This window comes from Hordeum vulgare, chromosome 6H (genome assembly GCF_904849725.1).
Source record: "Hordeum vulgare subsp. vulgare chromosome 6H, MorexV3_pseudomolecules_assembly, whole genome shotgun sequence".
Lineage (NCBI taxonomy): Eukaryota > Viridiplantae > Streptophyta > Magnoliopsida > Poales > Poaceae > Hordeum > Hordeum vulgare.
In genome coordinates this window covers 4,332,036-4,354,637 of record NC_058523.1, presented here as the reverse complement: position 1 = coordinate 4,354,637, position 22,602 = coordinate 4,332,036, and the positions used below count along the sequence as shown (strand labels likewise).

The 22,602-nt window shown below is 43.8% G+C and overlaps 5 protein-coding genes across 6 annotated transcripts; all 5 read right to left on the bottom strand.

Annotated features, from left to right (window-relative positions):
* Positions 1–932: 932 nt before the first annotated feature.
* Positions 933–3,235, bottom strand: LOC123403725 (patatin-like protein 2). The gene is made up of 4 exons (XM_045097638.1): positions 2,759–3,235; positions 2,454–2,635; positions 1,712–2,366; positions 933–1,639 (listed from the first exon to the last, which is right to left on the bottom strand). Exons 1-4 carry the CDS (start codon positions 2,981–2,983, stop codon positions 1,349–1,351), a joined length of 1,353 nt encoding a protein of 450 aa, XP_044953573.1. The 5' UTR covers positions 2,984–3,235; the 3' UTR covers positions 933–1,348.
* Positions 3,236–5,988: 2,753 nt separating this feature from the next.
* On the bottom strand, positions 5,989–6,837 carry LOC123404842. Its single transcript, XM_045098790.1, has one exon. It carries the CDS (start codon positions 6,835–6,837, stop codon positions 5,989–5,991), a length of 849 nt encoding a protein of 282 aa, XP_044954725.1.
* A 1,640-nt stretch (positions 6,838–8,477) lies between these two features.
* LOC123402134 (phytochrome-interacting ankyrin-repeat protein 2) lies at positions 8,478–12,199 on the bottom strand. Its single transcript, XM_045096015.1, has 3 exons — positions 11,585–12,199; positions 10,376–10,547; positions 8,478–9,078 (listed from the first exon to the last, which is right to left on the bottom strand). Exons 1-3 carry the CDS (start codon positions 11,702–11,704, stop codon positions 8,867–8,869), a joined length of 504 nt encoding a protein of 167 aa, XP_044951950.1. The 5' UTR covers positions 11,705–12,199; the 3' UTR covers positions 8,478–8,866.
* Positions 12,200–16,288: 4,089 nt separating this feature from the next.
* Positions 16,289–18,308, bottom strand: LOC123403308 (F-box protein At5g65850-like). Its single transcript, XM_045097259.1, has one exon. It carries the CDS (start codon positions 17,858–17,860, stop codon positions 16,643–16,645), a length of 1,218 nt encoding a protein of 405 aa, XP_044953194.1. The 5' UTR covers positions 17,861–18,308; the 3' UTR covers positions 16,289–16,642.
* Positions 18,309–19,156: 848 nt separating this feature from the next.
* Positions 19,157–21,389, bottom strand: LOC123402990. 2 transcript variants are annotated; one of them, XM_045096965.1, is made up of 2 exons: positions 21,104–21,389; positions 19,157–20,730 (listed from the first exon to the last, which is right to left on the bottom strand). In XM_045096965.1, exon 2 carries the CDS (start codon positions 20,702–20,704, stop codon positions 19,421–19,423), a length of 1,284 nt encoding a protein of 427 aa, XP_044952900.1. In that variant the 5' UTR covers positions 20,705–20,730; positions 21,104–21,389; the 3' UTR covers positions 19,157–19,420. The 2 variants fall into 2 exon arrangements, with proteins under 2 accessions (XP_044952900.1, XP_044952899.1); XM_045096964.1 differs by having other exon boundaries at positions 19,158–20,776.
* Between the last annotated feature and the right edge of the window lie 1,213 nt (positions 21,390–22,602).

Here is a 22,602-nt window from a genome sequence, read left to right as displayed (position 1 = left end):
ATCTCGCCTTCCTGAACAGAACACAAATCCTAATATAACTCGATGAAAGATCTAAAAACGGATCCCTCCCACCAGCAAGGGCCGAGATCCACTCTGCCTCCATGGCCCTAAGGCCAACGGAGACAGGGCGGACTACCGACAGCCCCGGCGGGAGGCGGTGGAGCCCTAGCTTTCTTGGGGCGATTTCTTCCCCTAGTTTGCTTCCGGTCTCATCTTTACCGCTAAATAAAAAATGATGTTCAACTTTGTCCCTCTTTTGTTAAGTATTTTTATAGAAATGACCTTGTACACATTTTCCGTCCGATAAAAGGCCTTTCATCGTGAATTGTGCTTATAGAAAAATCTCACGGTCAAAGGCCTTTGAATGGACGAAAGGACATACACTTATCAAGAAGAGGTTTTAGCACTTTTTATTTAGCGATAAAGATGAGGTCAGACACAAATTTTTTTTGGGGGTGGGGGGGATGTAAATGTCCCACTAGAAAAAGGCTATAGTTGTGCTGGAGAAGAAAACTGTACGTAGAGGATACATGCATACATCACACTCTAACGAACAGAAGATAAACTAAAGGATAGATGAGTACATCACACTCTAGGACCTGGTCTATAATAAGACAATACTGTGTCGTCTTAAGTAAAAATGAGATATTAATTGTCCTCATCAATCTGGCTGCTGGCCGGCCGTCCCCCCATCGATCTATTTTGGTACCATTCGCATCGTTATGCACTATCATCCCGACTCTTAATCTTTAAAAAAAAGATGAATATTGGTGTGAGTGCTGGCCGGACTCGTCCTCATCGCATGCTGGTCAATTTTAGTACCATTTGCAACATGGTTGTTGTGTAATGTCAGCATCAGCAATTAGCTAGCTAGTATTGTAAGTATGATAGCTAAGCTGTTTGTTAATGTAAGAGGAAAATCAACCCTCGGTTTTCTCATTGATTGATATGCATAACCATAAATTATTGATTACTAACGAATGTGTCCGAGCGTTGTTGCTACGAGAAAACGCAATGATCATATGATACAATCAATTAGCAACACCCAATCATACTTGTGGTCGCATGATACTTGTGGTCGCTGCTGACTCCACCTTCACGGTGGCCACTGAATTATCAGGTCTCCTCGCGCACGCCTCGCTCGGACACAAAAATATGTCTCCTTCTTATCTTCTCATCGTAGTTTACTTCTCCTCGTCGAGTCATAACAAACTTTTGCTTGGTTGGCAGGGTCAACGATCTAGATTCCATGATAAGGCTCATGACTCGGTGGATCAACACGAGTGTAAGGGAGAACTCAACACTTAGGTCTTTGCAATGATTGGTACGTACAACCATATACTATTTATTATTCAAGAATGTTAAGCAAATGAAGCCCGTTCTCTTCTTCTGCTTGTCGTTGTTGTTGTTGTTCCTTAAGGCGCAAGTTGCGCTCGACAACTAGAAGCTCGGAGAAGCGCCGGAGCTCTGCATCATTGGTGGGTGCATTCTCGTCCTCGACGGTCTCGTACTTCCCCGTGGTCAAGTCCACCATAGCCACCTTCTCTGCCAACAACTTGTCGCCAATGTTGAGTAGGTCAGCCATGTTCTCCGAGGTCGCGTTGTCCATTGGCAAAATGGCCTCCCAGAACAGTGGTGCCTACATACACATGTTTTAGTTTGCAGGGACTACTAGAACGCAATGGGGGATAAGGTGGTTGATCACTTCTACCTGAGCCTGGATGTAGAGGTAGTTCTGCTTCCGCACGTGGTTGCCATTGTGTAAGAGCATGCGAACCTGCCAGTCGGCCAACACGGCGCTGGCATGCGAGAAGGTGCCGGTGACCGGGCTGCGGCTATTGCGCCTGCTGTGAAACCAGTTGAAGCCGCCCCACTTGGCCGGCACAGTCCGTCGTGATTTCATGCATAGCCCCTTTTCGTGCACTGATGCACACCCTGCGCCTACCGAGATGACGAGGTATTTCATGTAATCCACGCCGTTGGAGTGGAACTCCGGGTTCTTGACAAGTTGCTCCCTGGTGATCTTGGATATGGCAGCCATTGTGGGGTTGTTACCGCCGTCGATGAGGTGGTGTTTTGACTGCTCCATGTCACTGACCCAGATATCGAAGTAGTGCGCCGGGAAGTAGGTTGACGTGGCCGTCGACGGCGGGCCAATGCAGACATCCGGCGGCTCTGGTTTGGCCTCTTCAACTAGTTTTTGCACGGCATCATCCTGGAACGAGGAGAAGATGAGAGGCTCGATAATATTGGCGTCGAACGTGTGCTCATCCTTGACTTCCTTGATCTTCTTTTTCTGGAGGAACGTGCCGTCGTACTTGAGCCCCCGCGATGCGCTTAGCAGGTCCAGAGGCCATCGCCACCACCTGTGAATGTGAAACAAATAGTGAACTAATTACATACATATTATCTACGGACGATAAAGATGAAAACTTTATTTCTCGAATACCTACCTCTTGGGAGGGAAGATTTTAGGTCCGTTGTTGACATAGAAATCCTGGATTTCCTGAGGGGTGTACTTTGTCCGTTTGTTCGTGTTCGGCACCGCCAACATTGCCGCGATGGTGGCGCCCGCGCTCGTGCCCGCGATCACGTCAAAGTAGTCCGCTATCCGGGCATCTTCCCCGTCAATAGCCTAAACACATCAGCGGAGATGGATCGGCTTACTTCGTCTAACAACATAACATAACAATTCAAGAGAGATGTGGTTCGTCTAACAACATAACATATCATTTCAAGAGAGAAGTGGTTGACATACCTGGAGCTTTTCCTCGAGGCATTTGAGGACGACCGTCGGGATGAGCCCGTGTATCCCGCAACCGTCGATGCTCAACACCGAGATGAGCTCCCCAAACTTCGGTGGCGGGAGCCGTGGACGTGGTGTCGGCTCCAGTGATCCTTGGTCCAGCAACGGGGCTGTTGGTCCTTCCTCCTCCGGCATGAGAAGTGGTGTCTCCAGCTCGGCATCCTTGTTGCTCGCCATGCCTTAACTAGCCTGCGTGGCAAAGCTGTGGTTGGGAGAAAGAACGGATGGCCGTACAGAAGAAACTTGTTGCTCCAGCTCCTTCTCTTCCCCCAAAGGCCCTAACATCTCTGTATGGATCTGCACAAGGGATCGCCACGGATTAAACAACAGAAAACACAAGGGAGAGATGGCCAACCTCACTTGGCTGCCTAGCTCGGAGGAGATCGGGCTAAGGAAGGCTAGTGCCGGATGACCTTACACTCTCCCTCCTTCCCTACCCCCCTCTCATAGAGCTGTGTTGAATCAATCAAGGATTTATATAATAAAATAAGCGGCATGCTACGCGTTCGTCGGGTGATTTAAAAAAAAAACAGCCGGGCGCGTTAGATTGGACGCATTGAGAGGCCAAGAGCATTGCCATCCATCATTGCAACACATGTCTTCTTGCAAAAGTTTCTTACAACGCATATTGTTGCAGAATTTTTTACAATAGATGTCTTGTTGCAATTTTTTGGTAACAGACATCTTGTTGCATATATTTTTAGATTTTTTTCTCCAACAGCCGTCTTATTGTGATTTTTTTTTCTAACTGGGAACTTGTTGTAGGATTATATCTACAAAATGAAGCTACGTTACATCACAGTAATCATTTGCCGTCAAGATTTACAACAACTCCATTGTTATTCAAATAGATGCTTGCACTTGTTTTTATGCTGAGGATGCATGGCACGCAACGGAGGCGATGGACACACTATGATTATCAGCCCGCTGAGGGAAATCGTTTCCCAGTAAATAAATAAAAATGAAGGAAGGCAAACGTCGGGCCAAGGTTGCGAGAGAGCGACTGACCACCCGCCGGTAACTAACCCTGCTTCTGCTTGGAGGAAGAGAAATGGCATCTGATTGAGAAAAACTCTTTCTTGGCCAGCTGATGTCACACCGTTTGTTTCATTCGATTTTCCTTTGCCGATGGTTGTTGACTGTTTTTTTTTCATTAAACACCTATAACTTTACTAATAACCACAACCATCATGGCTACATTGCTTTAGATCCAAGACGCAAGAAATTATAAAGTACCTCACACAACAAAGAATTACGATAAAAAAATTTGAAGACACCTTCTCCTTGGTATCGGTCTTTGCAAGATGAAACATCGCCAACACTTTAGTAAAGACCCTGCAATTGTGTTGGAGCAGTGCTACTGCTACTCATTCACCTCCATCCCGACGGTATCCGCACATCCGGCGCAGTGGGGATGCCGAAGTGGGCAAGCTCCTCCGCCTCCTCAAGCGTCAGGTTGGGGCACGCCATCGTTGGAGACAGAGGGAGACGGGGCGAGAGAGGGGCGAAAGAGGCGACGAGGGCGTCAGAGAGAGGGGCGAGCGAGTGTGGGAGTCAGGTGTTGGGGGCGTTTATATAGGGCGAGCGGAAGGAGTCGAACGGCGGTGGAGGTTGGAGGCATTGATGGCCGTCAGCGGCGGCCGAAGGCGGGCGGATCGTGGCGAAGGGGGTAGACTGAGGCGACGTGTGAATCAACGCCATGCGCAAATGCACGCGCCACCGTGGCGGTAGACGGGACGCTTCGGCAGTCTGCGCCGGAGTAATGGACACGGCAATCCGCGCCGAAGGAATGGCGACGTTGACGCAGTTTATGGACCTTCTGCGCCACAGTAATGTGGGCGCGGGCGGGGTAGGGTTACCGCGCAGGTTCTGCTGTACATGCGGGACGTATAGGCGGATCCACCTTCGTACGGGGCGCGTACGGCGCGGTGGGGCACGCTACGGCGCGCTAGGGCGCAGACATTTTATTCTCATCCTACCCATTTTACGAAGGGGTATGAGTTAATCTGGACCGTCAACGTGTGTAAGGAGGTTGTACCAAAGCACACGATCAAATATCTGGCAGTGACAATTTTTGGATGAAAATTGCACTAAAATTAGACAACTGTCATGTATTTTGCAGAAATGCCATCCCAAAATCACTAAAACTGCCAGCCATGCAGTTCGCAAATGCTACCACTAGCTGTCGAATGGTCACTAGCTGGAGGGGTCCATAACACATTTTATCCAAGGTTGAACTAGCTAGGGAACTTGAACTCTTATCTATGGAAATAAAAAGTTGTTGGATTCTAACCATTTATCGAGTGGTGGAATTAAGAAATTTGAAATATTACGGGATTCTAAAAAAATTGAAATATCCAGTGGTGAAATTGTTGATCAGTTACAAATTAAACATAAGACCGCTGTCATTGGAAATGGATTATCTCTTGTGAAGCTTACCGCTACTTAATACAGTATATGAGTTAAACCATGCATGTCTAGCATCTTCCTGCTCCATGGTAGGAGTAGGGAATATCTTTGCTTGCGAATCAGTAGGGGGCCCTTTGATACAAAGGAATTTCATTGGATTTTTGGAGGATTTGGATCTTTAGGATTTTTTTTCTATGATGATAGTTTGATTCGTAGAATTGAAATCCTTTGGAATTTTTTCATAGGATTCATTTGTACTATATTTTGGAGGAAAATTTCCATCCACTCAAATCTCTTTGTAGAATTCCTTTGTTTTTTCTATGCTATCAAACACACTTTTAAATCCTGTAGTGTAGAAAAGGACATGCCACTCTATTCCTACGTTTTTCCTATTCCTGCATTTTGAGAATCCTACAAATCAAAGAGGCCCTAGATGGTATCATCATGCGGCCTATGGTTGTAGGGTTGATACTTTGCATATGTAAGATTTCTGCTGATTACTTAGCACATGTGCCAAGAATTGCAGCATTGTGCCAACGGGCTACATATTTATGTAAATAAATCATAAAACGAAAAATCTACAAGGAAAACAACAACAAGAAGAAGTATTACATCACATTACATTACATTGACAGAACAATTAAGCCAGTCTTTTGGAAAACTCTTTTTCAAAAGCATGATCGGCCGGCCACCCTTTCGGAAATAAAGAAGAGATAGGGATTTATGGAAACTGGTTGGGACGAGCATTGCTTTGCTGCTGGTAAGCCTTGTGATCAGACTCCATAGCACGCCTGCTCCTCCCGGCGCCTCTTGGGGACCTGGATGCCGGCATGGGTGAGCATGGTCCATATGTGGGTGATGAACTCACCGCCATTGGCCAGTGCTCGCGCGTGCGCCTCTGGCCCTGCCGTCGGCCTGCACGCAGCAAACACGAGCAGCTCCGCCCAGAACTCGAGCAGCATCCTCCACACCTTCTCGTCCTCGCGCATGTTGTCATCGGCGATGTTGCTGGTGCTGGGTCCATACTCCGTTCGCTCTATGCCCACCAGCTGCTTCGCCAATTTGACACCCTTGGCTATGACCGACTTTTCCTCCTCCTCCCCAGCCGGTGAGAAGTTCATCAGGGCCTCGCGGCGTATCATCAGGGCCTCGCGGCGGTGCACGGCGGTGGAGCAGCTGCGGAATAAGCTATTGAGCTCCGTCACCGTGTCCTTGTACACCTTCTTCGCCCATGCCTCGTCGTCCGGTAGGAGCCCCGGCTCGTAGGCCACAAGGTACACGCAGTACCTCGACAGCGTCAGGGCAGCCTGGCCGTATGGTGGTAGCGGGTGCTTCTGCTGCCGGTAACTTGTCTCAAACAGCGCGGTCGCGACATGCCACACCATGATCACCGTGGCGGCGCCATCCCTGTAAACATCGTACGCCCACTCGAGGTGACATAAACCTTGCCTGCGCAACGCAGCTGTGCCGCTGGTGAAGCGGTAATACTCATCCCCACTATATGGATATGTATATGCGAGGGCTTCCTTCAAGGCCCTAAAGACGGCCACCTTGGCGTCGGTGGTGACGATGGCATCTGGGAGCCAGATGAGGCGCCTCTTCAGCAGGTTGGAGACGAGCATCCACACCCAAGGAAGCATCTGAAGCTTGACTATGTTTAGCTGGTGGACTTTGATGATGGCTCCCGAGCGGTGGTTCAGCCGCAAGATGCCTCAAAAGATTTTACGGGCGAGGACATATCTCGCACCCCGAGCATAGTGGCACACCAAGGACATGACAAACCAGTCAGAGAGCACGTAGTGTACCAACTGGTACGATTGGAAGAGGATGCGCCTCACGATGGAGCGCCGCCGATGGCGCTTGGAGATGCGCCTGAGCATGCATTGTACGAAGAGCCCGGCGACGACCAACACGAGCCCGGTCGCAGCTGTGTTTTGCATGGCTGCTGCCTGCCACCACCCTCTTCCCAGGCAGGCAGTAATTAAGGCACTAGGTTCCCCTAGGCACGCATCTCTTTCCGCTAAATTCTAGCCCGGTTCCATGTGCTTCGACGGAGGGAGTAGTATACATGAGTGATAAGGTCATGCAGTGCCGAGCACGGCAGGAATCCATGCTTAACTACTTTGCCATTTTTCTTGTGGAAGATTAATCCAAGGACTTGTTTAAATATGCTCGAAACTTGTTTGTTGGTTTAGGCAAAGAATTGGTTCGTTTTGTAACTTTCATGCATGCATGGTTTGGTCCTCCTTTGGCAAAAGAATTGATTCGTTTCCTAACTTCCATGCAAGGTTTGTTTGTTCCCTCCATTTCCTTTTGTTCTTCATATAAGATTTGTCTCAAATCAAACTTTGTAAATTTTGATACCAAAAAATAACATCTACTCCCTCTGGTCTTAAATATAAGTCTTTCTACATATTCTACTACGGACTACAGCGGAGTAAAATAAATAAATCCACACTTTAAAGTATGTCTATGTACGTCCGTATGTAGTTTATAGTAAAATCTCTACAACAACTTCTATTTAGAAACGATGAGGGTACAATACTATGGTATTATGCCGACACCATTCTCAGTCAGGACCTGACACGTGTTGTCTCATGTTATCATTAAATGAATGAACAAAATAAAGGTTTGCTCACTAAGTTGAAATGTTTCAAGTCCGGGAAGATAATCGTGTGCAGCCACAACTGATAGTATGTGGAACCCATTTGTGTGCTAGTACAAAATTAAGGAGGCCTTTGGTTACCCGTATTGTTTTTTAGCACTTTGTAAACTTGTCCCACTTGAGCCTGGTTAAGCTAATGCACATAAAAAGTCATCATCTGCATTTAGTTTGGTTGTTTGCATATACTTCCTCCATTTAGTTTGGTTGTTTGCATATACTTCCTCTGTATCGAAATATACGTAGCTGGCGAACACGTCCTGACCAGGTGAAATGGCGCAGAATGACTATAATACTCATGCTTAAATTTGAATTGTGTCAAGACTCCGTGCTCATCGTGTCGGTGCTGCGGTCACCATCCATCGCAATCGCGAGGCACAATATATGTGTTAATTGTATACAACCAGTGTAGTCCCGTGAGCCAATTCAATGCAAGCAATCAAACATCTTTGATTACACATAGATAGAGTAGACCTGTGATTTTCCAAAATAACTGACATGGTATATGAAATCGTAGAATTCCCCCAAAGTCAGGCGACCGGCTGACCACACAGTAGGCCAGTTTACAGAGAAACTTAGGCCAAAAAGAACAAAACAAGCTTTGAAATAGACACAACAATAGATTACTTTAGACCCTTAAAACAAGTGATTCCAAACAAACCAATCAGATACACAATATTTGTCCAGCAATAAAGTAAATGAATATTCAACAACTTAATAATGTTTACAAACGATGTTCCTTGAGAGAGATGGATATTCCAATCTTAGACCACTGCAGCCTGCTCACCAATGTACCAGAACACCGTGTAAACTGCAGCAGCAACTCCAGGACCTCACGGCGGCACCGTGTTTATTCTTGCATATACACATACCATACCAGCATCAGCCTGCTTTGACTTACGTAGCTAGGAACGATGGATTTCATGATAACAAACAAGCACTCAAAACCAAAGGATGGGCAGATTCTCCTGCGCGTAAACCACTTTTCACTAGTTCGACGAGCTGAAGGAAGCTTCGCCGCCCGAGTCGCTCTCGTCCTGCATGCGCTTCATCTCATACGCCCACTCCAGCCCAGAGCAGTAATGGAGGGGTGGGTTGAACCTGTGGTCGTTCAGGTCAGGGGGCAGGAATGCGCCGTTCTCAATCAGAAACCTGACCACCCTCTTGTTCCTTTCCTTGGCGGCAATGTGCAGAGGAGTCCCTGGATCAAGACAGGACAATCATTTTTATACTCCCAGGGTCAAGTAAGTTATGTTGGGTAGTAGACAGGTAATAAATGGGTTGAACCTAGATAAGCTAGGTAGCACCAAACATCACTGCAGACATGTTCAATCCAGATAATAGTACAGTTTTCTGCTATGTAGCTTACATAGGTTACATTTATTGTTTTGGGTTGCTGGTGTTAATCGTGTATATATCTATCTCGTGACATCCAAACATAATTTTGTTTTCCATTCTATGAGAGCTCCATGTTCCATTACTAGGTATGTAGGTGCGGTTACATGTAACTGACCAGTAGAGTGCAATCTTGCACTGTTTTAAAGTATGCAGATGGCGTACGTTGCTCCATGTAACTGACCAGCAAGTAAGTTATGTACTACACAAGGTTCAATCCAAATAATAATAAATGAAGCCATGCACAACATTTAGCTACTTTATTACACCCTCCGTCCCAAAATAAGTGACTCAAAAATGACTCAGTTTTGTAATAAGTGACTCAAAAATGACTCAGTTTTGTAATAGTACAAAACTGAGTCATTTTTTAGTCACTTATTTTGGGACGGAGGGAGTACATAGCAAGATTACAATCTGCAGGCCAGCTACAGCATACAAGTAAACAAAGCTTCATGTCTACCAATGAAACATGGAGCTCACAAGGAATGGTAACAAATTATGCGTGGATGTATGAACTTCCACAGCTTGGCCATATATGTATCATAGTTAAAAAAGGCACGCCTAAGCAGCACCTAAGTGCGTCTAGGCTCTAGGCGATAGCAAAACGACTAGCGCATAAGCATGAGCTTTGATCAGAAAAGCGCAAAGCGGTAGCAAAACGGACAATTAACACCTAGCGCTTTTTTCAAGTATGATATGTACAGACAACTAAGCAGATGCATTGCTACTAAGGGCATGTACAATGGTTGATAAGACAGTTTTATCTTAAGTCTTGCATGTAATTTAGAGATGACAAAATATCATGTCTACAATGGGTTATCTATTGGCCGTATCTTCAAAAATTAGCTATTCCTAAAAACATGATGAGACATAGTGTGCTAAGAGATAATCTCTTAAATAAGAGAAGACAAGTCCTACATGGCACTCTTAAGATAACACCATTGTACATGCCCTAAGGGAGGCAACCGAAAACAATACATGCACAACAATAAAAACAGTAAAAATCTCAACATCTAGAAAGGTAGAACTGATGGAAGAACAATCAAAAATAAAATAATACCACTGGTATTACAGGCATGGACTAAAAGAACAAGTGAACTTACAGCCACAAGCTCCTTTTGTACGGGCATCAATATTTGCACCGCGCTCCAGTAGTTCATCCATGATTTTCACGTGCCCGCCCTGAGCAGCAAGATGCAGGGGAGTAGCGCCAGGGGACTTTGGTCCCCATGCAGGTGCATTGACATCCATCCCTTCATTAAGGAGACGTCTCACCTGAGGAGCAGAGATTACGGTATGGATTATTTCATTTCACGAGGATTACTAAGAAAAAATAAAAAATCTTTCAGGTAAGAAGTGGTATGGGCTTAATTAGTCACCGTACCAATAGGTTTACACTAATAAAACTGTGTTCCTGCTTAAACAGTCAATCATTTATTCATTCATCCAGGTTTGGTTTATGGTGATTCAACACGGTAAAATAATTTTAAATGCTTGGTACTTTAAAGTTTAAAACACTGACAGAAGAAGTGCGGGGTCCTATGAACGGGAACTGAAACAATCAGCATATCTAACTAGTCACTAGCCTGACATACATGTTCTGAACCGCACGACATTCTGGCAGATCAGTATGCAAAGTTTGGCATTGACATGCCCTGAATGACATAAAAAAAGCGATAATTTATTTGTCTTGATCAGCTAAATAGGGCATGGCAGATGCCAAAGAATCTTGTCCACGCAAGGTGACATCATGATACCACAGTATTGGTCGTTTCTCCTTAAAGGTCGGATGTGTAACTCGTTCATGTACTTGATTTGCAGTCTGTTCCAAAGTTGTACACAAAAGTTTTTCTCACAGACATGTTTAAAGTTCCAGGACATTCAGGACACAGGCTGGACCCAACGTGCTAACCTTTGTTTGGAATTCCCAACTAAAACTGGCACGGTATATGCAAAAATAACATCTTCCGTTATCTACCAACAGGAAGGATGCCAGCCAGAGTAGGTGCTAGTTATAACTGAAGCAGGCAGGCCACATGCCAAAACAATCCATCTTGAATTATCCACGCAAGGTGACACAAGATGGTACCACAATTTTGGCCTCTTGTCCCTCCTAATCGGTCGCATCTCACATGTAAACACACGTACGGGTTCACCCCCCAAGTTGCGGTCTTTTCTCAGAAAAAGGGATGCAATCCATTCGTGCGGTCGCGTGACAGAACACATCCTTTCATGGCTGACTAGTTATGCGGCAACGTATAGCGAGGCAAAAGAAGAATTGAAATACGAGAGAAGAGTAGGAGAAAGCGTACCTCCTTGAGGTTGCCCTTGCGGGCGGCGACGTGGAGCTGGTTCCATCCGCGGTCGTCGGCGTCCGAGTCGGCGCGGGCGCGCACGCGGGTCATGCTGAGCGAGCTGCGGAGCTGCACCATGGCCCCTTCCTTAATCTTGCAAGCAGATGCAAACCAAACCAGCCAAGCAAGCAGAGAGAGGAGCAATCCAATCCAATCCAATCAAGAAGGAGAAGGGGAGGGGGGAAGAAATTTCAGAAAGAAACCGAGCAGAGGAGAGGGGGGGAGGGGAAAGGAGGGGGGATTAGCGGGAGTAGTTGCCCATGCCGAAGGGGGCGAACGGATTGAGGCCGGGGCCGAGCGCGCGGAGGTTCTTGTGGAGCATCGGCGACGACGAGGAGGAGGACGGGCGGCGGCGCACCATAGTATGTGGAATCTGGTTGTGGGATTTGCTGGCGGGGGGGAGAGACGGATCTGATCAGAGGAAGGTGTCGACGGAGTTGGGGATCATATCGAAATCCAAGGCGGCGGAAATCAGTCAGAAATCACGAATTCGACGACGAGCAAACCCTAGAAATCGAAATCGAAATCGAAATCGAAATCGAATCCAATCTGTTGGGACGGCTTCTCTCTGCAACCCCCACCGCAGCCTCTTCCTGCCTTATATATATTCGCCAGCCTCCTCTACAGAGCAGGGCCGGGCCGGGCCGTAGCCGCGTATAGATAGAAACCAGGTAAAGGCCGCGTCTGGTTGGGCCGTGGATTTATGAGAAAACACATGCAAATCAGTAAACTTTTGTTTTCCTATTTTATTTTATTTATCTTTTCCTGAAAAGTCAACTGTCGACGGGTCAACTGAAAAACCACAAAATTATAGGTCAACTGAAGATTAATGTGTCAAACGCCCCTAAGAGTTGTAAAACTAGAGGATGCACCGGCGCGTTGCTGCGGAAACCTTGCTAAAAAACGCGTAAAAGTTGCTAAAGAATATCTATAACTAATGGCAAGCAAATCTAAGCTTAAAACTGAATAAAATACAAAGAGTATAAAAAGAAAAAACTTAATTACTATTAAAAGAATGTTATTTCTAATAAAAATGTGAATGTAAACTACATAGGAATGGTGGAAGGGACGAACACATATATTTTCAATAAAAAATCTAATGCAAGAAATCACTTATGAACAACATGCATAAATTAATGATGTGGTGTTTGCATGCATAAAGTAATGCAAAAAATAATGTAATTTATGACTTGCATGCTTGACTTGCTCTTGTGACATAGTTGCATGTCTAGGAAAAATAGCTAGTTGATAGTAGCTATTTAACAATAGAAGATTGGTTGCACGTTGTTTAATGATAATAACATCATCACCGGTAGATTTAGAGCACTAATAAAACTTTATTAAATAGTTATACAGGTCTTATAATTGACATTATATTTTGACATGGCATGAGAGTACCATCCTTTTATCAGGAATAAATACATATCACACAATATAAATAGCAAACAACTTATCATAGGGTTAATTAGCAATTGAACCCAAATATTTCTTTTTTGATCAATACATTAGAATGCTTACATCGTCTATGAGTGAAAGCCCAACAACTAGATTAGTAGGAGCAGCCCAACTTATTCAATACACTTCTACACATATCACAAATATAATAGTAGTTCGTCCATGAGCATATGACAGGACTGAACGACTAATTAGAGTTTATCAAGGAGTTAGCAATTCTATCACGGAATTTGTCCATGTCGATGATATCAAGTATTGCCGAAGCACTATCTTCTTTGAGCGGGGGTAATTTTAAGTCCTCGTTAGAAACATAATCATGATCTTCATCACATTTGTCAAACTCCTCACCGTGCAATTTGATATCACGGATGTAGTTTTGTGGACAGTTTAGGTGGAACCAGTGTGGGGGTTGTGGCTAGGATTTCCTTCGATGAAGTCATTCTCTCATCATGGGTTTATAGGACGATGATTGTGTGCCATTCAAGCTGCGTACTTGGTTGGTCCTCTACATTGGTATAACACAATTAATCGCCTCGCCAACAGGGTGGCGCATGAGGTTGTGAAGCATAGTTTTGACACTAGATCGGATGCCGATCTTTGTGACAGTTTTTCACCCTGCCCTCACATATGTTGTAACGAATGATGATCGGTAACATCTTAATAAGTAATTAACATATGCGTTATTTTTCAAAACTAAATGTCAAACTTTTTCTAGACACAAAACAAAAGGTCAATTTTTTTAGAGAAATAAATCTCAGCTAGAAAAATATAACGTAAAGCTCGCAAAGATCGAGATTTCACAAGGCCGAACAAGGCCCAACAAGGTGGTTCAGCCACCCCAGACATAGATCCAACCGCCGACCCACCCACTCCCACTCAGCCCCTCCGCGCCGCCGTCCCAACCATCCCCGCAACACTGTACAACCGTCCAGCCCCGTTGCAGGCCCCACCCCAGCTCCCAGCTCCTCGGCTAGACGTCGTCGATCCACTTTTGTCCTGGTTGCTCGCGTGCAGTGGAGGGTCCAGCAACTCGCTCGCGGCCTCACCTGCACCCGCTCCCCTCCCACACCTGCAGATATATTTAGTTTTTTCTTTAAATCTTGAATTTATTTGTAAAGAAGAAGAAACTGAAACAAAAAAAGGCAGAAAAAATAATTACTAAAAAGTGGGCATCCAACCCGGCTCATGAGCCAGCTCAATAGGGCGTGCCGGAGGGGAGCGGGTGCACGCTAGCTTTGTTCGCCAGTGCGTCGCGCCCTTTTTAGGAGCTCTCGTGGAGCAGTAGTGTGCACCCCTCGCTCCCTCAACGTGCTCGTTTGGGGTCGGCTAATGTCCGGGTGTTCTATTCTTTATATCATTTTATTTGGTTCTTGTGTTTTCCTATTTAAATATCCGTGATTACATTTTTTTTAAATTCTAAAAAAATGAAATTTTGAACAAAATAATCAAGAAATCAGTAAAATATTTGCAAATTCATTTTTTCGTGATTTCAAAATTTTATCATGAATTCAAAAAATGTTCAAGTTTTCAAAAATATCTCCAGAATTTGAAAAATAATGTTAACAAAATTTTAGAAATGTTCATAGTTTAAAAAGAAAATGTTCATGATTTAAAAAAACCGTTTGTGAATGTAAAACAAATTCAAGGTTCAAGAGAATATTCACGAATTTTAAAAATGTTCACTATTTTTAAAAAATAGTTCATGAATTACGAAAAATGCTCATGATTACAAAGGCATGATGTTAAAAATATTCATAAATTTTTTAAAAATAGTTTCATAATTAAAAACATTTGTGAATTTTAAAAATATTCATTTACATTGGCCTTTTACATCGGATGTGCCCGAATTATCTTTTTCCTAGCTAATTATTAAGGAGGAGAAGCCCGACAAAAGAAAAAGCAGGTCCGGTGTAGGAGCATTGGTAAACTTGGTAGAAAGAATAGAAAGCCTTGGTCCCTTCTTTAGGGTCAATTTCTTTTGATGGTTTTTTTAGACTTTTAGTATGAGTTGTTCCAGCTTATTAGCTAAAAAAATTAGGAGCCTATTTGGTCCTGTTTGGAACCATAATAAATTATAATAATCTGGATTATGAAGATAGATTATATAATCTGGTTTATAAAAATAATCTAGGTGGGCATGTTTGGAGGCCAGATTACATAAACTGTAATTGAGGTTTTATATTGTACAATGACATGTCTGCCCTCTGTATTTTAGCTATAAAGGTAATAATCTAGGTGGGCATGTTTGGAGAACGGTGGCGGTGGCAGTAGGTAATTATCTCAAAGTTTTCAAGGGTAATAGGTCATTAGTAATCCATAATCTGATTTTAGCTGGTATATAGAGTAGATTATGAGTTTTTAATAATCTGGTCATCTAGGTTTTATAAACTGCAATATAATCTGTCATGTTTGGAGACATAATAGATTATAAAAACCGGATTATATAATCTGAATGGTTTCCACAATAGATTATGATAATCTGGATTGTGAAGATAAATTATATAATCTGGTTTATAAAAATAATCTACATGGGCATGTTTGGAGGCCAAATTATATAAACTATAATCCAGGTTTTACATTGCATAATGACATGTCCGCCCTCTCTTGTTTTTTAAAAGAGGAGGGTGGCGGTGCTAGGGATGTAATTATCTCCAACTTTACAAGGGTAATGGATCATTAGCAATCCATAATCTGATTTTAGCTGGTGTAGAGTAGATTATGAGTTTTTAATAATTTATCCGTCTAGTTTTTATAATCTACACCATAATCTATCGCGTTTGGAGACAAAATAGATTATAAAAACTGGATTATATAATTTGGATGGTTCCAAACAGGGCCTTAGTCAGGTCTTAATTAATGCGCTTTCAAAATAATAATTTTATTTGATCTTCTGAAATAAGGTGGATATGGGCAGCTTATTATAGAAGTCAGCAAAAAACTGACCCTTATTCGCAAGAAAGCACAAACACCAATAACTTGGTTAATTACCCCAAAAATCTTGGTTAATTGGTACAGATTTTTTTTAATCTTATTAATAAACTACAGGTATTGTTATCCCAACTAACGAGTAGCTAATTGTCCGAGGATCAACCAAGCAGAGAAATAACAACCAAAACTAGAGCTAGTATAAACTAGCATAACACACACGCATACACATCTCCTCGTACTATCTTTATATATGTAGCTGAGTTTGCTTCTTGCCTTGTATTGATTGGAATGGAATGAGTTTAGAACGATGGAGGTGCAGCCCTTAGATAGGATCTAGTGAATCGACCTAAGCCAAAATATCTACTGAGATACATGCATGCACCTGCACACATGCCTAGTAAATTTCTCAGCTGCCGACATGCAGTCTTCACTCTTCAGAGACAAGTTTGACTCAACAGATATTTCAGAAATCAGAGTGTTTGATTAGACCCTTACAAATTAACCAAACGGAAATAAAATGAACATACAAAAATGCCTTCTTAACACCATCCTTGCGTACAACAATAGTATTACTTGCCGAACTGAAAACACCCAAATGCTTGGTATCCAAACAATTGCTAGCAACTTCAACTGCTACGTTTTCGACAAATATAGCTGAGGTAAAGGCACAGATCCTGGAAGCTTCAAGTAGGATGCAATATAATAAAAGAACTTGTCATAGCTACGCTCATGATCTTGTTCAGTGTCATTGATCTCATGAAGTTTCCCAGTGCTGATGGCGTATGAACGAAGCTTGTTTTCTTGGTCGAAGAGGAACATGACGTCACTCTCCAAGTCGAGAGCGGCAATCCTGTAAGCACAATTGCGGCTCTGTTGAGTGGAGTCATAGTGATCAAGGTCATCTCTTCCAAACACATCTCTCATACTAAGACGATGCTTCATACTCCACTTGTAAGGTTTGGAAACATCGAGACTCCAGATCCGAATCGCGCGCCCGTCCACCTCTGGCAATGCAAAGTGCAAGGCCCCTAGAGAGTGTCCAAAGAAACCTTGAGTGTACATACCAACGGTATGGCCATTTGGAGACTCAACAGAAGGGTCGTTCAGCAACTTGATAGTCCGGCGATTAGGCGGTATGCAGGAACTCATTGCCTCAAAGCCATTCAACACCAAGATCCTTCTCCTTGAATTCCTCCGCAGACTAAACAGATAAAGTGAACCATCTATGAACAAGTGTGGGTATCCAATAACATTGGGCATCCCAGAATTCCACCATGTATCATACACAAGCCATGTGGAAAGGTTGGATGAAAACACCTCGAGCCCGCTCAAGAACGAAGCTAAAGGATCCCGTTTAAAGTTGAGGACATAGAACTGTGGGGAACATGATGGGTTGAAAACCAGCATAGCTTCACAAATACCATGTTCTTGGTAAGGACGGGTATCAGGTAGCTTCGTCCACTCTCGCGTTGCGGGGTTGCACACGATGAAGTGGTAGATAATTGTACGATTGCTCCAATCCATGCTCCTACGCATGCAGAGGACAAGTCCATTGCAAGAATCCATAAGCTTCAGCTGTGGATACTGTGGCAAGAAACTAAGTGCTCCATCAATTTGCTCCACGTTTCGTGGCTGGCCAATAAGCTTGGTAGCTTTCTTATTAAGGTCTTGGTATTGGCAGAAAAGGCCGGTGGGGATTTTCGGCAGGTTCTCATGGTAGTTTGGATTCGATGAGAAGGCGAGCCAGGTCTTGCAGACACATTTGAAGCGGCAAAAAGACTTGAACGGCAGCCGGGAGAGGATTTCCACCACCAGATCATCAGGCAGCGTAGCGGCAACCGTCAGGTCCATCCCCCTATTTTGATAGTAGTAGTTCACTGAAAAGTCCAAACTGGTAATATCAGCAACAACCTTCTTTGAACTTTGATAGAAAGGAATCTGTAGTGAGATCCAATCATTTGATCTAACAAATCGAATTGCAGGTAAGAAAAAGAAGACATACGGCGATGTTGCTGGTAGAGGTTAATTTTAGGTAACAAAACCGCGCTGCAGTATGTAATATCCATTCAATCTGCTTTACCAAGTGAAATGGTGCAAGGAGGAGAGAAATTACCTACCTTAACTGCAGACCCAAATCGATGCAGCAGGAGTAGGGTAGTCAGGCGGCCAGAAGGTACTCAAGTGCACGTGAAGAGGCAGGGCTGTGTAGAATAGAAGGAGAACCTTGGTGTGCTCTTCAATGGAGGAGCACCAGAAGCAAAACGTGAAGGGTGAGAGCAGCGGCTTCTCTAGTTGGTTGTTGGTGAGGTAGGCGTAGTAGGAATAACATAACAGATTTAAGAACTTGGATGGTGGTGGTACGCGTATAGTAAGAACAGACTTAAGAATTTCTTAGAAGGTGGTGGTACGTGTAGTAGACTACTAGTAGGGAGAATAAATTAAGAACTTCTTGGAAGGTGGTGGTGCGCGTAGCGTGTAGTAGGAAGAGCAAATCAAAATAGGGGGAAAGTGGTGGGGAAAGACAAAGGCAAATCAAATGGAAAGAAAGGCAAAAGGGAAAGCAGGGAAAAGGCAATGGCAATGGCAACCAAACTCCCATTTTTAGTTCTCCAAGCTCCCATTTTTAGTTCTTCTATCACAGAAACGATGATCCCGAGACTCGAGATCGGATTTATGTTTTGACAGACTTTAAGTGAATGTGGTCTGCACTTAGACGGAGAGGAGATTAGCATGCCTTGCCTTTCCTATCTCCTCCTCCGTCCACACGTCCTGCAGCTAACTATTGTGGTCAACACGTCCATTGTGGTCACCACGGGCACTAAAAACTACTCCCTCCGTTCCAAAATAAATGCCTCAACTTTATACTAGCTCTAGTATAAAATTATACTAAGCTTGAGACATTTATTTTAAGACGGAGGGAGTATTAGTAGAGAGATATCAGAAAGGTGTGATACACGATTGATGCCACTGACTGACCACGGAACAAAGACGACACGCCATCCACCATCTCGGCTGGTGGTGTTCCATTTATTTTTTATCTTCTTTTGTTGACACAACAAGATAAACTACGAATGTATATACATTACAGGTCACTGACACAATGGCCTACAAGCTCTTCATATTTCGCACTTGTAGAAACAACACTGAAATATAAAATATATCATTCTTTCTTTGCACCGAGCACAAACATCCTTAGCTTGGTGAACTGAAAAAAAAAAGCTTGTTCTACGTGAATTGCACGGCATTACAGTGAAACTAGGGAATTTTCTGTATTCAGACAGTGTTACTTCAGACCCTTACAAAATAACACAATGGAACAAAAGGAAAATATAGAAGACCTTTTTAATATCATTTCTAGACTAGGCCCGGTTCCTTCCAACACTATTACTCTCCAAAATGAAGACATACAAATTATCTCCAGCTTGATTTTCCAACGATTGCAAGCAATTTCGACCGCCATGTCCGCCGATCAAGCCTGTTCGCTTCCAACAACTGTGGGTGAGGTAAAGACACAAAAGCTGGAAGCTTTGAGTAGCACGCCACATAGTGGTAGAACTTTTCGTAGACATCCTCATGATCTTGTTCAATTTCATCGAGTTCATGAAGTTCCCCATTTCTGATGGCGTATGAACGAAGCTTGTTTGCCCGACTGTCAAGGAGGAAGACAACCTCTCTCTCCAAGTCGAGAGCGACAATCTCATAGACACAGTTCCAACACTGTTGACTCGGGTCATAGTGAGCAAGGTCGTCCCTTCCGAATGCATCGCTCATGCTAAGGCACTTCATAGTCCACTTGTAAGGCCTTGAAACATCAAGACTCCAGATCCGAATTGCAAGCCCATCTGGCTCTGGCAATGCATAGTGCATGGCCCTTGGAGATTTGCTGAAGTAACCTCGGGTGGACATACCCATACGAAGGCCAATCGGAGGCTCAAGGGAAAGGTCATGGGGCAACTTAATAGTCTGGCGATTAGGCGGTATACGAGAAGTCATTGCCTCAAAGCCGTTCAATTCCAAGATTCTTTTCATTGAGTTCTGCCTCATACTAAATAGATACAGTGAACCATCTATGAACAAGTGTGGGTAGCCAATAACAGTGCGTATCCCAGAATTCCACCATGCATCATATATGAGCCATGTGGAAAGGTTGGATGAAAACACCTCAAGTCCACTCAAGAATGAAGATAAAGGATGCCGTTTAAAGTTGAAGACGTAGAACTGTGGGGAACATGATGGGTTGAAAGCCAACATAGCTTCACAAACATCGTGTTCTTGGTAAGGACGAGTATCGGGAAGCCTCGTCCACTCTCGTGTTGCTGGGTTGCACACAATGAAGTGGTAAGTAATTGTGCGTCTGCTCCAATCCATGCTCCTGTGCATGCAAAGCACTAGGCCATTGCAGCAATCCATAAGTTCCAGTTGCGGATAGTCTCGCAAGAAACTAAGTGCTCCATCAATTTGCTCAACGTTTCGGGGCTGGCCAAGAAGCTTGGTGGCCTTCTTATTGAAATCTTGGTACTGGCAAAAAATTCCCGTGGGGATTTTCGGCAACTTCTCACGGTAGTTTGGATCAGAGGAGAAGGCAAGCCATGGTTTGCATACACATTTGAAGCGGCAAAAAGACTTGAGGGGCAGCCTGGAGAGGATTTCCACAATCAGATCATCAGGTATTATACTGTCATCCATATGGTCCATCTCTCTATTATGGCAGTAGTACTTCACTGAAAGTGTCCAAAGTGGTAATATCAGAAACACCTTTCTTTGAAGCTGGAAAGAAAGAGATCTATAATGGAATACGATAATTTGATCAAACAAATCAAATTTACAGCAGAAGAGAAAGATAAATAGACATTTGGCTAGCGCACATGAAACTTAAGGAGAAAGACAATGCATTTGGTGTAGCTGGTTGAGGCTAAATTTAATTATGTAGGCACTATATAGCTATGATGTACTCCCTCATCCCAAACTAAGTGTCATAGATTTAATACTAATAAATTAGTAAAAAAATTATACTAGATCAACAACACTTATTTTAAAACGAAGGGAGTAGTAAGTAATTTTATTGAATCTTGTGCAAGGAACGAAATTAAGTACCGTAACTGTAGACCCAAATCGATGAAGCACCAGCAGGTAGCCACTCAGTTCACTAGGGTAGTTGGATCAGAGAGTACTCGAGTGAGGGTAAGGGGAACGGATGGCTAGAGAAGGAGTGATGGGTGTGTCTATGGAGGAACACCTGAAGCAGAAGGTGAAGGGAGAGAGCAGAGCGGCTTTGCTGGTAGGGTGAGGTGCGCATATCATAGTAGGAAGAACAGATTTAAGGGTGGTGGAGCGCGTAGTAACAAGAACAGATTTAAGAAATTCTTGGGAGGTCGTGGTACGCGTAGTAGGAAAAGCAGCTTCAAGAACTTCTTGGAAGGTGGTTGTACGCGTAATTAGTTGGAAGAACAGATTTAAGAATTTCTTCAAAGGTAGTGGTACGCGTATTAGAGGCATCTTTAAGAACCTCTTGTAACGTGGTTCTAGGCTGGTAGAGCCTAGGCAAGGTTAAATGAAAAGCGAAAGCAAGGTAAAGGAAAAGAGAGATAAAAAGAGAAAGCAGGACAAAGGAAACCAAACCGCAGATAATGACCATGGTTCCCTCAATTAATTATTAATGTCCAAACCCAACTACTCCAAAAAGGTGTCTCTCCATCTTATTTTTATATATGTTTATTTTTGGAGAGTATGAGAGAGAGATGAAAGCGTATTATGAAATTTCCCAAAAACACTCTAAAACACCAAATGATGATGTCTCTAAAGCCTGTGCATATCTCGTTTCTTCTCTGAAACACTCTATTTTATTAGTGACACACCAACGGGAAAGGATTGAGGATGATGCAAGACGTATGGCAAACGTCTGGTGAGCTAGAAAAGCATAAGCATTAGATCTTAATTCAGAGTCAACGAGAACAATACAGAAACTGTAGGTATAGAAACTAGTGTGCAAGAGGGTAAAACAATTGTTGACAAAACAGATATATCACATGCTGACAACCTTTTAATGTCACAATGCCTGATCCTCTAAAATTTCCCTGATATTTTTATTGTTGATAGATCACTGTGTTGACTTGCAAATCCTTTTGTCAACACGCTGGTCATCAGTGGGACCAAGCAGGCCAGCATCGGTAGCATATCGTTTCTTGGGGTTGAATGATTTCTTGCACCGCACAGCTTGTAGCAATGCATGCTCGAAGAGTTCTTGTTCATCGATGTGCTGCGGTGATGTCATGGCGGAGACGAACGCAAGACGGGGCGAGACGAGGCTGGGACGGTAACCACTATAGACATTCCACCATTGCTTCTCCTGCCGTGGAATCGCTGGCAGCTGTATATGGTAGTCCCATTGCATTTTCATGGAACCACCACCAGCCTCATGCTTGTTGTTGCTGGTGTCGTACTTGTAAAGATGGTCTTGTAGCCTGTAGCACAACATCTTGTCACCATCATCAAACCAGGCGCCCCTTGGTTTGTTCTGCTTGCCATCATCTTCGACATCCATGTCGAAGGTGTAGCGCAGTTCCCAGTTGCCAAACGGTGGCAATGGCATGACC

What these genes read in the sequence shown, in the direction of transcription:
- LOC123402990 (XM_045096965.1), bottom strand. Translation starts at nt 20,704, where the DNA reads ATGGACCATATGGATGACAGTATAATACCTGATGATCTGATTGTGGAA.
- LOC123403725 (XM_045097638.1), bottom strand. Translation starts at nt 2,983, where the DNA reads ATGGCGAGCAACAAGGATGCCGAGCTGGAGACACCACTTCTCATGCCG. An exon ending in GCCTCGAGGAAAAGCTCCAG is followed by an intron (nt 2,636 to 2,758) that starts GTATGTCAACCA and finishes TGATGTGTTTAG; the next exon opens with GCTATTGACGGGGAAGATGC. An exon ending in AAAATCTTCCCTCCCAAGAG is followed by an intron (nt 2,367 to 2,453) that starts GTAGGTATTCGA and finishes TCACATTCACAG; the next exon opens with GTGGTGGCGATGGCCTCTGG.
- LOC123402134 (XM_045096015.1), bottom strand. Translation starts at nt 11,704, where the DNA reads ATGGTGCAGCTCCGCAGCTCGCTCAGCATGACCCGCGTGCGCGCCCGC. An exon ending in GCAAGGGCAACCTCAAGGAG is followed by an intron (nt 10,548 to 11,584) that starts GTACGCTTTCTC and finishes TCTGCTCCTCAG; the next exon opens with GTGAGACGTCTCCTTAATGA. An exon ending in TACAAAAGGAGCTTGTGGCT is followed by an intron (nt 9,079 to 10,375) that starts GTAAGTTCACTT and finishes GTCTTGATCCAG; the next exon opens with GGACTCCTCTGCACATTGCC.
- LOC123403308 (XM_045097259.1), bottom strand. Translation starts at nt 17,860, where the DNA reads ATGGACCTGACGGTTGCCGCTACGCTGCCTGATGATCTGGTGGTGGAA.
- LOC123404842 (XM_045098790.1), bottom strand. Translation starts at nt 6,837, where the DNA reads ATGCTCGTCTCCAACCTGCTGAAGAGGCGCCTCATCTGGCTCCCAGAT.